This window comes from Chlorocebus sabaeus, chromosome 18 (assembly GCF_047675955.1).
Source record: "Chlorocebus sabaeus isolate Y175 chromosome 18, mChlSab1.0.hap1, whole genome shotgun sequence".
Lineage (NCBI taxonomy): Eukaryota > Metazoa > Chordata > Mammalia > Primates > Cercopithecidae > Chlorocebus > Chlorocebus sabaeus.
In genome coordinates this window covers 32,703,828-32,716,688 of record NC_132921.1, presented here as the reverse complement: position 1 = coordinate 32,716,688, position 12,861 = coordinate 32,703,828, and the positions used below count along the sequence as shown (strand labels likewise).

The 12,861-nt window shown below is 39.9% G+C and overlaps 1 protein-coding gene across 2 annotated transcripts in view; it reads right to left on the bottom strand.

The window, feature by feature from the left end:
- The window catches only part of CFAP53 (cilia and flagella associated protein 53), a 42,846-nt gene that overhangs the window by 22,816 nt on the left and 7,169 nt on the right, over positions 1 to 12,861 (bottom strand). For both annotated transcript variants that reach the window (XM_007974047.3, XM_007974048.3), the window contains exons 4-5: positions 3,651 to 3,954; positions 2,927 to 3,145 (exon numbers count right to left, since the gene is read on the bottom strand). In XM_007974047.3, coding sequence (XP_007972238.2) covers positions 2,927 to 3,145; positions 3,651 to 3,954 — 523 coding nt within the window. The remainder of the gene's footprint in view (positions 1 to 2,926; positions 3,146 to 3,650; positions 3,955 to 12,861) is intronic.

Sequence of the window (12,861 nt, the reverse complement as noted above, 5' to 3'; positions counted from 1 at the left end):
GGATAGCAGGATAGTGAAAATGTTCTAAAAATAGAATGTGATGATAGGGGCACTTATCTGCGAAAACAGTAAAATCCACTGAATTGTATGGTTTAAATTGGGGAACTGAATGTTACGTGAATTATCTCTTGAAGCTATTAAAAAAATAAATAAAATGATTTAAATGTGAACAAAAAACTCAACAGGAAAAAACAAATCAAATAAGCAAGTCAATTAGATAATGTGCAAAAACCAGGAGTTGGAGGCTGCAGTGAGCTATGATCATGCCACTGTACTCCAGCCTAAATGACAGAGTGAGATACTGGCTAAACAAAAAGAAAACAAAACAGAAAATGGGCAAAAGACATGAAGAGACATTTCATTGAAGAAGACATACAGATGGAAAACAGGCTCATAAAAAGTTGTTCAAAATCATTAACCATTAGGGAAATTTAAATTAAACCACAACGAGATGTTACTACACATCTATCAGAATGGTTAAAGTGAACAATAGTGATAGCACCAAATGCTGGTGAGGATGTGGAGAAACCAGATTGCTCATGTATTGCTGCTGGGAATGTAAGATGGTACGGCTACTCTGAAAAACAGTTTAGCAGTTTCTTTAAAAAACTAAACATGCAATTACTATATGATATAGCAATTGCTTTTCCAGGCATTTATCTCATAGAAATGATGATTCGTGCCGGGTGTGGTGGCTCATGCCTGTAATCCAAGCATTTTGGGAGGCTGAGGTAGGCGCGTCACTTGAGGTCAGGAGTTTGAGACCAGCCTGGCCAACATGGTGATATCCCATCTCTACTAAAAATACAAAAAAAAAATTAGCCGGGCATGGTAGCCACACCTGTAATCCTAGATACTCAGGAGGCTGTGGCAGGAGAATCACTTGAACCCGGGAGGTGGAGGTTACAGTGAGCCGAGACCACGCCACTGCACTCCAGCCTGGGTGACAGAGCGAGACTCTGTCAAAGAAAAAAAAAAAAAATTGAGAATGAGTTGACAGAAAAACCTGTACTCAAATGATTATAGCAGCTTTACTCAAAACAGTCATAACCTGGAAACAACTCAAATGTCCTTCAACAGGTGAATGGCTAAACAAACTGCAGTAAATCTATACCATAAATACTACTCAAGAATAAACTGGGAGGCCGAGGCGGCTGGATCATCTGAGGTCAGGAGTTTGAGACCAGGCTGGCCAACATGGCGAAACCCTGTCTCTACTAAAAAACACAAAAATTAGCCAGACGCAGTGGCACATGCCTGTAATCCCAGCTACTCAGGAGGCTGAGACAGGAAAAGCGCTTGAACCCATGAGGCGGAGGTTGCAGTGAGCTGAGATCACGGCATGGCACTCCAGCCTGGGTGACAAGAGCGAAGTTCTATCTCAAAAAAAAAAAAAGAATAAAAAGAAGGCTGGGCGCAGTGGCTCATGCTTGTAATCCCAACACTTTGGGAGGCCAAGGCAGGAGGATCACTTGAGCCCAGGAGTTCAAGACCAGCCTGGGCAGCATAGTGAGACCCCATCTCCTCAAAAAATAAGAAAACTAGCTGGGCATGGTGACTTGCACCTGTAGTCCCAACGACTCAGGAGGTTGAGGTTGAAGTTATCAATTGAGCCTGGGAAGCTGAGGCTGCAGGGAGCTGAGATCACACCACTGCACTCCAGCCTGAGTGACAAGGCAAGACTGTCTCAAAAAAAAAATTTTTTTTTAATAAAAATAAAAATAAACAACTACTGATAGATCCAAAAAGTTGGACAAATCTCCTGAGGGTTATGCTAAGTGAAAAAGACTATCTGAAAAGATTACATACTATATGATTCTACTAATATAACATTCCCAAAATAATAAAATTATAGAAATGAAGAACAGGGTTAAGAAGGGGGTGGGGCAAAAGGGAAGTAGGTGTGACTATAAAAGGTCAATATGAGAAATCCTGGTGGTGATGAGATGTTCAGTATCTTGATTATATCAATGTCAACATCCTGACTGGCATGGTACTATAGTTTTGCAAGATATTACCATTGAGGGAACCAGAGTAATGGGTACAAAGAATCTCTCTGTATTATTTCTTAAAACTGCATATGAATCTACAATCATATCAAAATGAAGTTTATCCAGGCACAGTGGTTCACACCTGTAATCCCAGCACTTTAGGAGGCCAAGGTGGGAGGTTCACTTGAGCCCACTCCAGACCAGCCTGGGCAACTTGGCAAAACGCTGTCTCTACAAAAAATACATAAATTAGCCAGGCTAGGTGGTGGGTGTCTGTAGTCCCAGCTACTCGGGAGGCTGAGGTGGGAGGATTGCTTGAGCCCAGGAGGGCGAGGCTACAGTGAACCATGATTATGCCACTGCACTCCAGCCTGGGTTACAGAGTGAGACACTGTCTTAAAAAAAAAAAAAAAAAAAAAGAGAGAGAGAGAGAAGTTTAATTAAAAAACAAAGCACATGTACACTAAGAACCAGGTAAAAACAAGAAAAAGCACCTGTGGGAGAAACAAAACACTCTTAAAAGTTCAATCCAAATTCCAAAGGTACAGGTAGCTAAATCAATACTGAATGCCTTTCCCTACTCTTTTTGCCTGACCAAACTTCACATATCCTTTAAGGTTCAACTCAAATGTCACTTTCTCAGTGATGTCTTCCTCAAATTCCAGGAGTTCTCAAACATTAGTTAGCATCAGAATCACCTGGGGGAGTGTGCTGAAACACAGATTTCCTGTCCCTGTCATGATTTTGATTGGGAGATCCTGATTCTGGAGCCTGTGAATTTCTGTTTCTAACATTTTCCCAGATGGTGCTGATGCTGTTGGCTGGTGGACCACACTCAGAGTAGCACTGTTATATATTTGTAGCCGTCTTCCAAAAGACTGAGAACTCACAAATCCCTTCCAGCAGGTAGCAGGCATGAAAAAAAAAAGTCTTACTCTTTTTTGTTTCTTTTTATCTGCCTCTTCCTGTAAGTCTTGAAGGGCCCTTTGCACGAGCTTCATGTTCAAGTCCTGTTCTTCTCTGTAGTCCTGCTGAATATGTTCTATCCTGTCCTGTAGGGCTTTTTGCAAAATGGTCCTAGTTTCCTGCTTTGCCTTCTGTTTCTTTAGTTTATCCTGTTCATTCTCATGTTTAATCTGTGCGTTGTTACTTTCCTAAAGTAGAATCATAATAAAGATAATGCATCAGTACAGTTGGACCAAGACAAGTTAATGCATTTGATTTAGGAGACAGGAATAAAGGATTTCTGGAAATACACACACACCTGGATTTAGAGAGGCTATAAGAAAGAAAACTTGCCTTTTCATAGTTGAATCAGCAATAAAACTGTGAAAATTGCCGGGGTATGTGTGATTATAATGTAATAAATCGTTGTAGAGTTGAAAACAGGAAAGTATAAAGAGAAACCACTTTTAATCCCAGTACCCATCGTCTACCACCATTCGCTGCCTGTGGGTGTGCTGGCCTTCCACATGTGACTCTTCTATGTACTCTGTACCATACATTTGGATACATTATTAAACAGCACTAAGAGTCCAAAATTGGAAATGTGCCTGTGAACTAGCCCAAGCCATCAGACAAACTGTACAGTAACAGGCCTGCAAACTGTGCTATACCCATGGCGTTGATCACCCTCTAACAAGTATTTTAAAGGCCCACCACGAGGCGCGCCTCCTCTTCCTTCAGCAGCTGTGCTGCCTGCCTTTGTGCCTTGATGCTGGTGATCTGGGCATTCAGCCCCAGGCGTGTGTTCTCCATCAGCTCTTTCTGTCTCCTCGCCTCTTGGGCTTCCCGCTTTTCCTTGGCTAATCGGTCTTCCTCCCAGAGCTTGGAGAACATCTGCTCTTCCACCAGCTTTTGCCTCCTCAGCTCCTCATTAAATGCAATCTGTGCTTTCCGCTCCTCACACACCTTCTTCTGATGGATACAGAACAATTCAACACGGAGCTCCTCACAGCGTTCCCTGAAAGGAAAATTTTAAAAAGACAAAACACAGCCTTTCATGAGGCACTGCTCTATTGAAGCACACATCTGTACAGTCACACAATGAAGCAAGGAAAAATGAAAGACCTGGATGCAGGCCATCGGAGCACAGGAAACATGAGGGAGCAGCAGGGAGGCAAGCACCAGGATGGCACAGTCTGACTATGGAAACTGGAGTCAAGCAAAGGCAGCCCTGACTCCGTTTCCTGTGTGACCTTGGATCAAAAACTCAACCTGTTAACCCCAATGATTGACCTATTCACTTGACTTTGAGAACCTCTACTTTAGGGATGCTTACATTCTTTTTTTTTTTTTTTTTTTTTTGAGACAGAGTCTCACTCTATTGCCCAGGTTGGAGTGTGGTGGCACCATCTTGGCTCGCTGCAAGCTCTGCCTCTCAGGTTCATGCCATTCTCCTGCCTCAGCCTTCTGAGTAGCTGGGACTACAGGCGCCCACCACCATGCCTGGCTAATTTTTTTGGATTTTTAGTACAGATGGGGTTTCACCTTGTTAGCCAGGATGGTCCTGATCTCCTGACATTGTGATCTGCCCGCCTCCACCTCCCAAAGTGCTGGGATTACAGGTGTGAGCCACCATGCCTGGCTGCTCACTTTTTTTTTTTAAGAGACAAGGTATCACTCTGTCGCCCAGGCTGGAATGCAGTGGCGTGATCATGGCTCATTGTATCCTTGAACTCCTGGCCTCAAGTGATCCTCCCACCTTAGCCTCCCAAGTAGCGGAGACTATAATCACATGTCAACATGTCTGGCTAATTAAAAAAAATTTTTTTTGTAGAGACAGGGTCTCACTATGTTGCCAGGGCTGGTCTCAAACTCGTAGCCTGAAGTGATTCTCCTGCCTCAGCCTTCCAAAGCGCTGGGATTACAGGCATAAGCCACCACACCAGGCTGAGATGCTCACTATATATAGACAGGATATCTGGCCAGGCATGGTGACTCATATCTGTAATCCCAACACTTTGGGAGGCCAAGGCAAGAGGATCCCTGGAGACCAGCACTAGCCTGGGCAACACAGTGAGACCTTGTCTCTACAAAATTTTTTAAAAAATAGCTGGGCATGGTGGCACACACCTGTAGTCCTAGCTACTTGGGAGACTGAGGCAAGAAGACCACTCAAACTCAGGAGTTTGAGGCTGCAGTGAGCTAGGACCGTACCAATGCATTCTAGCCTGCACTCTAGGTCAGTAAGACCCTGTCTCTAAAAAAAATAAATTGAATGATAGAATATCTATCTATTCTAATGATAACAATCATTGATAAGAGGAAAACTTTATGTTTGTGACTGCTTTATAGTTTACAGGTAGCAGCTATCATCCCCATCTTAGAGTCAGGGCAACGGAAACTCAGGGAGCCTAAGTGTCTTCCCAAGTCACACAGCCAGTAGTAGGAATATTATTAGCAAAAGTTATTAAGTGCTTATTATCTTCCAGACACTATTCTAAGCACTTCAACACATATGAACTCTTGTAATCTTCATAACAATCAATATGGCAATGAACATTACTGCAAGTTCGTTTTTATTATTTTTATTACCCTTGGTTTACAGATGAGGAAATGGAAGCACACAGCAGTTAAGCATCTTACCCAAGTTTGTCCATTTCATATGTGGTAGAACTGGGACTGAAGAGCTGGCAGTGTGGCCCTGGAGTTTGCATTCCTTGGTGCTTCATTGTATCACCTCTGCCAGCAACTGACAGAGGCAAGACTACCTCTGATCCACAGGCATTCTGACCAAATATCCTAGGTTATTCGTTAATAAAAACACCCCAAAACAAACCCCCGAAATGCCTACCTTAATCTGAGGTCTAATCATTAACTGTGTATAATTACAGGGCATTTAAAAAGAAATTTCATAATGTACCAAAAATACAATCCATAAAAGAAATATTGATAAATTTGATTTCATTAATATTAAAAAATTTTGCTCTGTAAAAGATCCTTTTAATAGGACAAATAAGACAGGACTGCTCAATGACTGGGGAAAAAAAGAAAAAACCATTTAAAACATGAAAAAAAAAAAAGATAAGCTATAGTCTAGGGGGAAAAAATCACATATTGGACAAAGAAGTTCTATCTAGAATACATGAAGAATTCTCAAAACTTAACAGCTAAAAAGAAAAGGTAAAAACTTAACAGCTAAAACAATCTAAATTCTAAAAATCTAATTAGAAAATGGGCAAAAGATATAAAGAAACATTTCACCAAAGAAAATGTACAGATGGAAAATAAGCACATGAAAAGTTGCTAAACATCACCAGCCATTAGGTAAATACCAGTTAAGCCCATGATGAGATATCACAGCACGCCTGTTAGAACAGCTAAAAGCAAAAACAAAATAAAACCAAACAAAAAACCAATAACGCCACCACCAAAAGGACCAGGATGTGGAAAAATTGGATGTCTCATATACTGCTGGTAGGACTATAAAATGGTACGGCTACTCTAGAAAATAGTTTAGTGTTTATTAAAAAAAAAAATACATTTACGGCTGGCAGTCGTGGCTCACGCCTGTAATCTCAGCACTTTGGGAGGCTGAGGCGGACGGATCACCTGAGGTTGGGAGTTCGAGACCAGCCTGATCAACATGGAGAACCCACACCTCCACTAAAAATACAAAAATTTAGCCGGGCTTGGCGGTGCATGCCTGTAATCCAAGCTACTCGGGAGGCTGAGGTAGCAGAATCGCTTAAACCCAGGAGGCAGAGGCTGCAGTGAGCTGAGATCACACCATTTCACTCCAGCCCAGTCAACAAGAGTGAAACTCTGTCTCAAACAAAACAAAACAAAATTTGCATATAATCCAGCAATAGTATATGATAATTATCCTCAATAAATGAGAACATATGCTCACACAAAAACCTGTACACAAACGTTCCTGTCAGATTTACTTACAATAGAGCAAAACTAGAAACAACCAAAATGTCCTTCCGTAAGTGAATGGTTTAACCAAACTGAGGTACATTCATGCAATGGAATATGACTCAGCAATAAAAAGGACAAACTAGCAATACCTCCAACAACTTGGATGGACCTCAAAGGCATTATGTTGAGTGAAAAAGGCCAATCTCTAAAGATCGCATATTGTGTGATTCCATTTATATAACATTCTTAAAATGATGAAATTATGGGGATAGAGATTAGTTGTTGCCAGGGTTAGGAATGATGGGGGATAGGGGTGAGAGTAGTGAGCATGACTCTAGAAGGATAACGTGAAGGAGATTTTTGCAGTGATGGAGTAGTTCTGTATCTTGATTGTAGTGGTGGTTACACAGATCTACAGGTGATAAAATGGCACAGAATTATACACACACCTTGCACGACTGTCAATTTCCTTGTTTTAATATTGTATTACGATTATGTAAGATAGAACCATTGGGGGAAGCTAGGTGAAAGGTAAATGGAATCTCTGTACTATCTGTGCACTTTCTGTAAACATATAATTATTTAAAATTAAAAATTAAAACCAAAACAAAACCACTGGTAATTTTTTCTTGTCATTATTATCCATTTCATTTCATTACTATTGCTGAAAACAATTTCGCTGTATAATAGGGATCACTAAAAATGATCTACTGCAGGTATCAAATATTCTACAAATGCCACTGAATATATCAAAGAGAAATGAATGCATATGCCATCAAAGGACATGTCTATTCATCATAGCTTTATTCATAAGAGTCCCAAACTGAAAATAACTGAAATGACTGTCACCAGGAAAACAAATAAATTGTGGTATATTTACACAATGGAATACAAAAAAAAAAAAAAAGCACAAGAAAAAGAAGAGGAAAATTTTCATTCTGCTTTATGTTAATATACGTATTAAAGCCTCAAGTATATTTTCAGTAACAGGGTCTAATAACGCATCCTTACTCAAAAGTATGTTTGCTAATCTATGTTGAGAAGTTGGCAGTGTTGCAGTCAAAACATTAAAAACAATTTGTTGTCAAATTACAACACTATAGGATACATTTGTTTCTTTAAAAATTTTAACAATTCATCTAACTAGCAAAAACTCAGTTATACAAGTGAAATCTGTAAAATGTTGCTAAATCCATACATCTTAAAAGCATAACCACTTGTGAACCATTTGGTTTTCTTACTGTATTAAGAGAAATTTACTAGGGAGTAGAAAATAAATGAATGGTCCATTGAAAGTCACTTGGCTAATATACCATTTTCCACTCACAGCATCTTTTCCCCCCAGCAACCAGTAGCAAAGATGTCCAAATCCCACTGAGGACAGGGTATGAATGCATGCTTTACACAGGCTTGAAAATCCAAGTCTAATCCTCTTTTGGTCACCTCAAGCTTAAGACCTAGACAAACCCCTACCTGTAGAACTCAGTTATCCATCTACAAGACAAGTAGGGTGGCAAGTTGCTTCTGGCCCTGTGCATTACCACTCTGGGTTTCTTCACTGCCCTCCTTCAGCAGCTCCCCAAGCCCTGAACCTTCCAGTTCCCTCTCCTTTTAGCAGTCTGAATTTACTTTTAGCGGCTGCATCTGCAACTTGTATCCACTACTCACTGCAATGGCTTACTTTTCCTTCTGGCCTCTCGTAGGAGGGTTGAGGGTTTAGGGCTGTCCACATTATTAATAGCGACTTCATGGCAGAAAAAGCAGATGGAAGAAGCTTTTCTCTGCACCATGTCTTGATCCCTCCACAGACTTCATTTTTTTCCTTTTCCCATCTGTTGACCTTTGGATTTCCGGTCTACTCAAATTTTGAGTGCTATGAAAAATGAACTCTTCTATGCCTTCTGTATTCCACCAGATTTAAACTCAGGTATTTTTGGATCATCCATTCTTGAATCTGGCTTAACATGACAGACACCCTGCCCCACTCATACTAGATGACCTAACAAACTAAGTGACACTCACTGTCACAGAGCCTGGCATAAAGTAGGAGCCCGAACATATTTACTGAATGAATGAATGCTAATGGCTATGTTTTAAACACTTCCAAGTAATATTTGGACTTTAAAAATCCCTTCTGAATGTAAGAACCCTAGCCAGTTACTCTAAAATTAAAAGACAGATGAAATCGATGATTTAGGGCATTCCATGGGTCATATCATGTGATCATCACTGCACTGAGAGATGTGTCTGAAAAAAAGGGGCAAAATGCACCATCACTACTATTATTCAACATAGTACTGGAAGTCCTAGCTACAGCAATCAGACAAGAGAAAGATATAATGGACATCCAAATTGCAAAGTAAGAAGTCAAATTATCCTTGTTTGCAGATGACATGATCTTATATTTGGAAAAATCTAGACTCCACAAGAAAACTCTTAGAACTGCTAAACAAATTCAGTAAAGTTGCAGGATACAAAATCAACATACAAAAATCAATAGCATTTCTATATGCTTACAGTGAACAAAGTGAAAAAGAAATTTAAAAAGTAATCACATTTACAAAAGCCGCAAATAAAATTAAATACCTAGGAATTAACCAAAGAAGTGAAAGATCTCTACAATGAAAACCATAACACACTGATGAAACAAATAGAAGAGGACACCAAAAAATTGACAAATATTCCATGTTCTTGGATTGGAAGAATCAATATTATTAAAATGTCTATACTGTCCAAAGCAATCTACAGACAAAATGCAATCCCTATCAAAATACCAAAAACATTCTTCACAGAAATAGAAAAAACAGTTGCTCATGCCTGTAATCCCTGCACTTTGGGAGGCCAAGGTGGGTGGATCACTTGAGACTAGGAGTTCGAGACCAGCCTGGGCAACATGGGAAAATCCCATCTCTATTAAAAATACAAAAATTAGCTGAGTGTGGCATTACACATCTGTGGTCCCAGCTACTTGGGAGGCTGAGGCAGGAGAACTGCTTGAACCTAACCTGGGAGGCAGAGTTGCAGTGAGCTGAGATCCTGTAAGTGCATTCCAGCCTGGGCAACATGCACTCCAGCCTGGACAACCGAGTGAGACCCTGTCTCAAAATAAAATGAAATAAAATAAAATAAAATAAGAAAAGACAAAAAGAAAAGAAAAAATAATCCTAAAATTTGTATGGAACCACAAAAGATCCAGAATAGCCAAAGCTATTCTAAGCAAAAATAACAAATCTGGAGGAATTACATTACCTGACTTCAAATTATACTACAGAGCTATAGTACCTCAAACAGCACAGTACTGGCATAAAAACAGACACTTAAACCAATGAAAAAGAATAGAGAGCCCAGAAACAAATCTACACACTTACAGTGAACTCATTTTTGACAAAGGAGCCAAGAACATGCACTGGGAAAAGACATCTCTTCAATATATGATGCTGGGAAAACTGGATATGCATATGCAAAAGAATGAAAATAGACCCTATCTTTCATCATATACAAAAATCAAATCAAAATAGATCCAAGACTTAAATTTAAGACCTCAAACTATGAAACTACTACAAGAAAACATTAGGGAAAAATCTCTAGGACATTGGTCTGGGCAAAGATTTCTTGAGCAATACCCTACAAGCACAGACAACCAAAGCAAAAATGGACAAATGGGATCATATCAAGTTAAAAAGCTTCTGCACAGCAAAAGATACAATCAACAAAGTGAAGAGAAAACCCACAAAATGGGAGAAAATATTTGCAAACTATCCCTCTGAAAAGAGATTAATAACCAGAATATATAAGGAGCTCAAACAACTCTATAAGAAAAAGTCCAATAATCCAATCAAAAAATGGGCAAAAGATTTCAACAGACATTTCTCAAAAGAAGACATACGAATGGCAAACACGCATATGAAAAGGTGCCCAACATCACGAATCATCAGAGAAATGCAGATCAAAACTACAGTGAGATATCATTTCACCCCAGTTAAAATGGCTTATATCCAAAAGATTGGCAGTAACAAATCCTGGTGAGTATGTGGAGAAAAGGGAACCCTTGTACACTGCTTGTGGGAATGTAATACAACCACTATGGAGAACAGTTTGGAGGTTCCTCAAAAAACTAAAAATAGAGCTACCATAAGATCCAGCAATCCCACTGCTGGGTATAGGTCCAAAAGAAAGGAAATCAGTATATTGAAGAGATAGCTGCACTCCTATGTTTGTTGTAGTGCTGTTTACAACAGCTAAGATTTGGAAGCTACCTAAGTGTCCATCAGCAGATGAATGGATAAAGAAAATGTGGTACACATACACAATGGAGTACTATTCAGCTATAACAAAACATGAAATCCAGTCATTTATAACACCATGGATGGAACTGCAGGTCATTATGTTAAGTGAAATAAGCCAGGCACAGAAAGACAAATATTGCATGTTCTCACAAATTTGTGGGATTTAAAAATCAAAACAATTGAACTCATGGAGATAGAGAAGGATGGTTACCAGAGGCTGGGAAGGATAGTGGGGGGTTGGGGGTGGAGGTGGGGACAGTTAATGGGTACCAAAAAAAAAAAAAGAATAAATGAATAAGACCTACTATTTGATAGCACAACAGGAAGACTATAGTCAATAATAACTTAATTGTACATTTTAAAATAACTTAAAGAGTATAATTGGATTATTTGTAACTCAAAAGATAAATGCTTGAGGGGATGGCTACCCCATTCTCCATGATGTGCTTATTTTACATTGTATGCCTGTATCAAAACATCTCATGTGCTCCATAAATATACACAGCTACTATCTACCCACAACAATTTTAAAAAAGAAAAGAATAAAGGGGCAAAATGAACAAAATATCCTGAGAAGTATAATGGCAATTTTTTTTTTTTTTAGTGACAGGGTCTCAGTCTGTTGCCCAGGCTAGAGTCCAGTGCTGTAGTTGCAGCTCACTGTAACCTCGAACTCCTGGGCTCAAGTGATCCTGCTGTCTCAGCCTCCCGAGTAGCTAGGACTAGAGGCATGTGCTACCATGCCCAGCGAATTTATATATATATATAAAAAATATGTTTGGAATTGGAAAAATATATATATTAATATATATGCTTATATATTTTTTATATATATATTTTTTTGACAGTGTCACTCTGTTGGCCAGACTGGAGTACAGTGGCACCATCTCGGCTCACTGCAACCTCTGCCTCTTGGGCTTAAGCAATTCTCCTGCATCAGCCTCCCGAGTAGCTGGGATTACAGGCGTGTGCCACCATGCCCATCTAATTTTTGTATTTTTAGTAGAGACAGGGTTTCACCATGTTGGCCAGGCTGGTCTTGGACTCCTGACCTCAGGTAATCTGCCCACCTCAGCCTCCCAAAGTGCTGGGATTACAGACGTCAGCCACCGCGCCTGGCCATTTTTTTTTATTTTTTGTAGAAATAAGGTCCCACTATGTTGCCCAGGCTGGTCTCAAACTCCTGGCCTCAAGTGATCAAAGTGCTTGGGATTATAGGTGTGAGCCACTGTGCCCAGCCAAATAACAGCAATTCTTAATGTTCGGACTCCTTAGAAGTATCAGAAGCACTAAAAATATAACTGAGGAATTATAATAACATTATAAATATATAATAGCTCTTGCTCTAAGAGCTGTAGCTTTAGGGAGGGAGACTTTTTAGTATATTTTTGCTTTAGAGGTAAGGAATGTCTTGGTTTGTGATATTAAAAGCACCTGCTAAGCTTCTAATTATATAACACTATAGATCATCTCAGAGGATCACTCTTGGGCATTCCCATACAAATCTCCCCTCTGTAAGTGCACAGTAGTGGGTAGTCTATCAGGGCATAGACGCAAGAGTATCCGACGATGGAAAACCACAATGAAAAGGGATATGGAGGCAACCACAGGACCAGATTGAGTACAGTAAAGACCAGGGATCTGAAAACTGAGGGTCACCATGGGTCTGGGTCAGGAAGTGCCTTATAAGCCCAGGTGATCAGACCCCAGTGATCAGA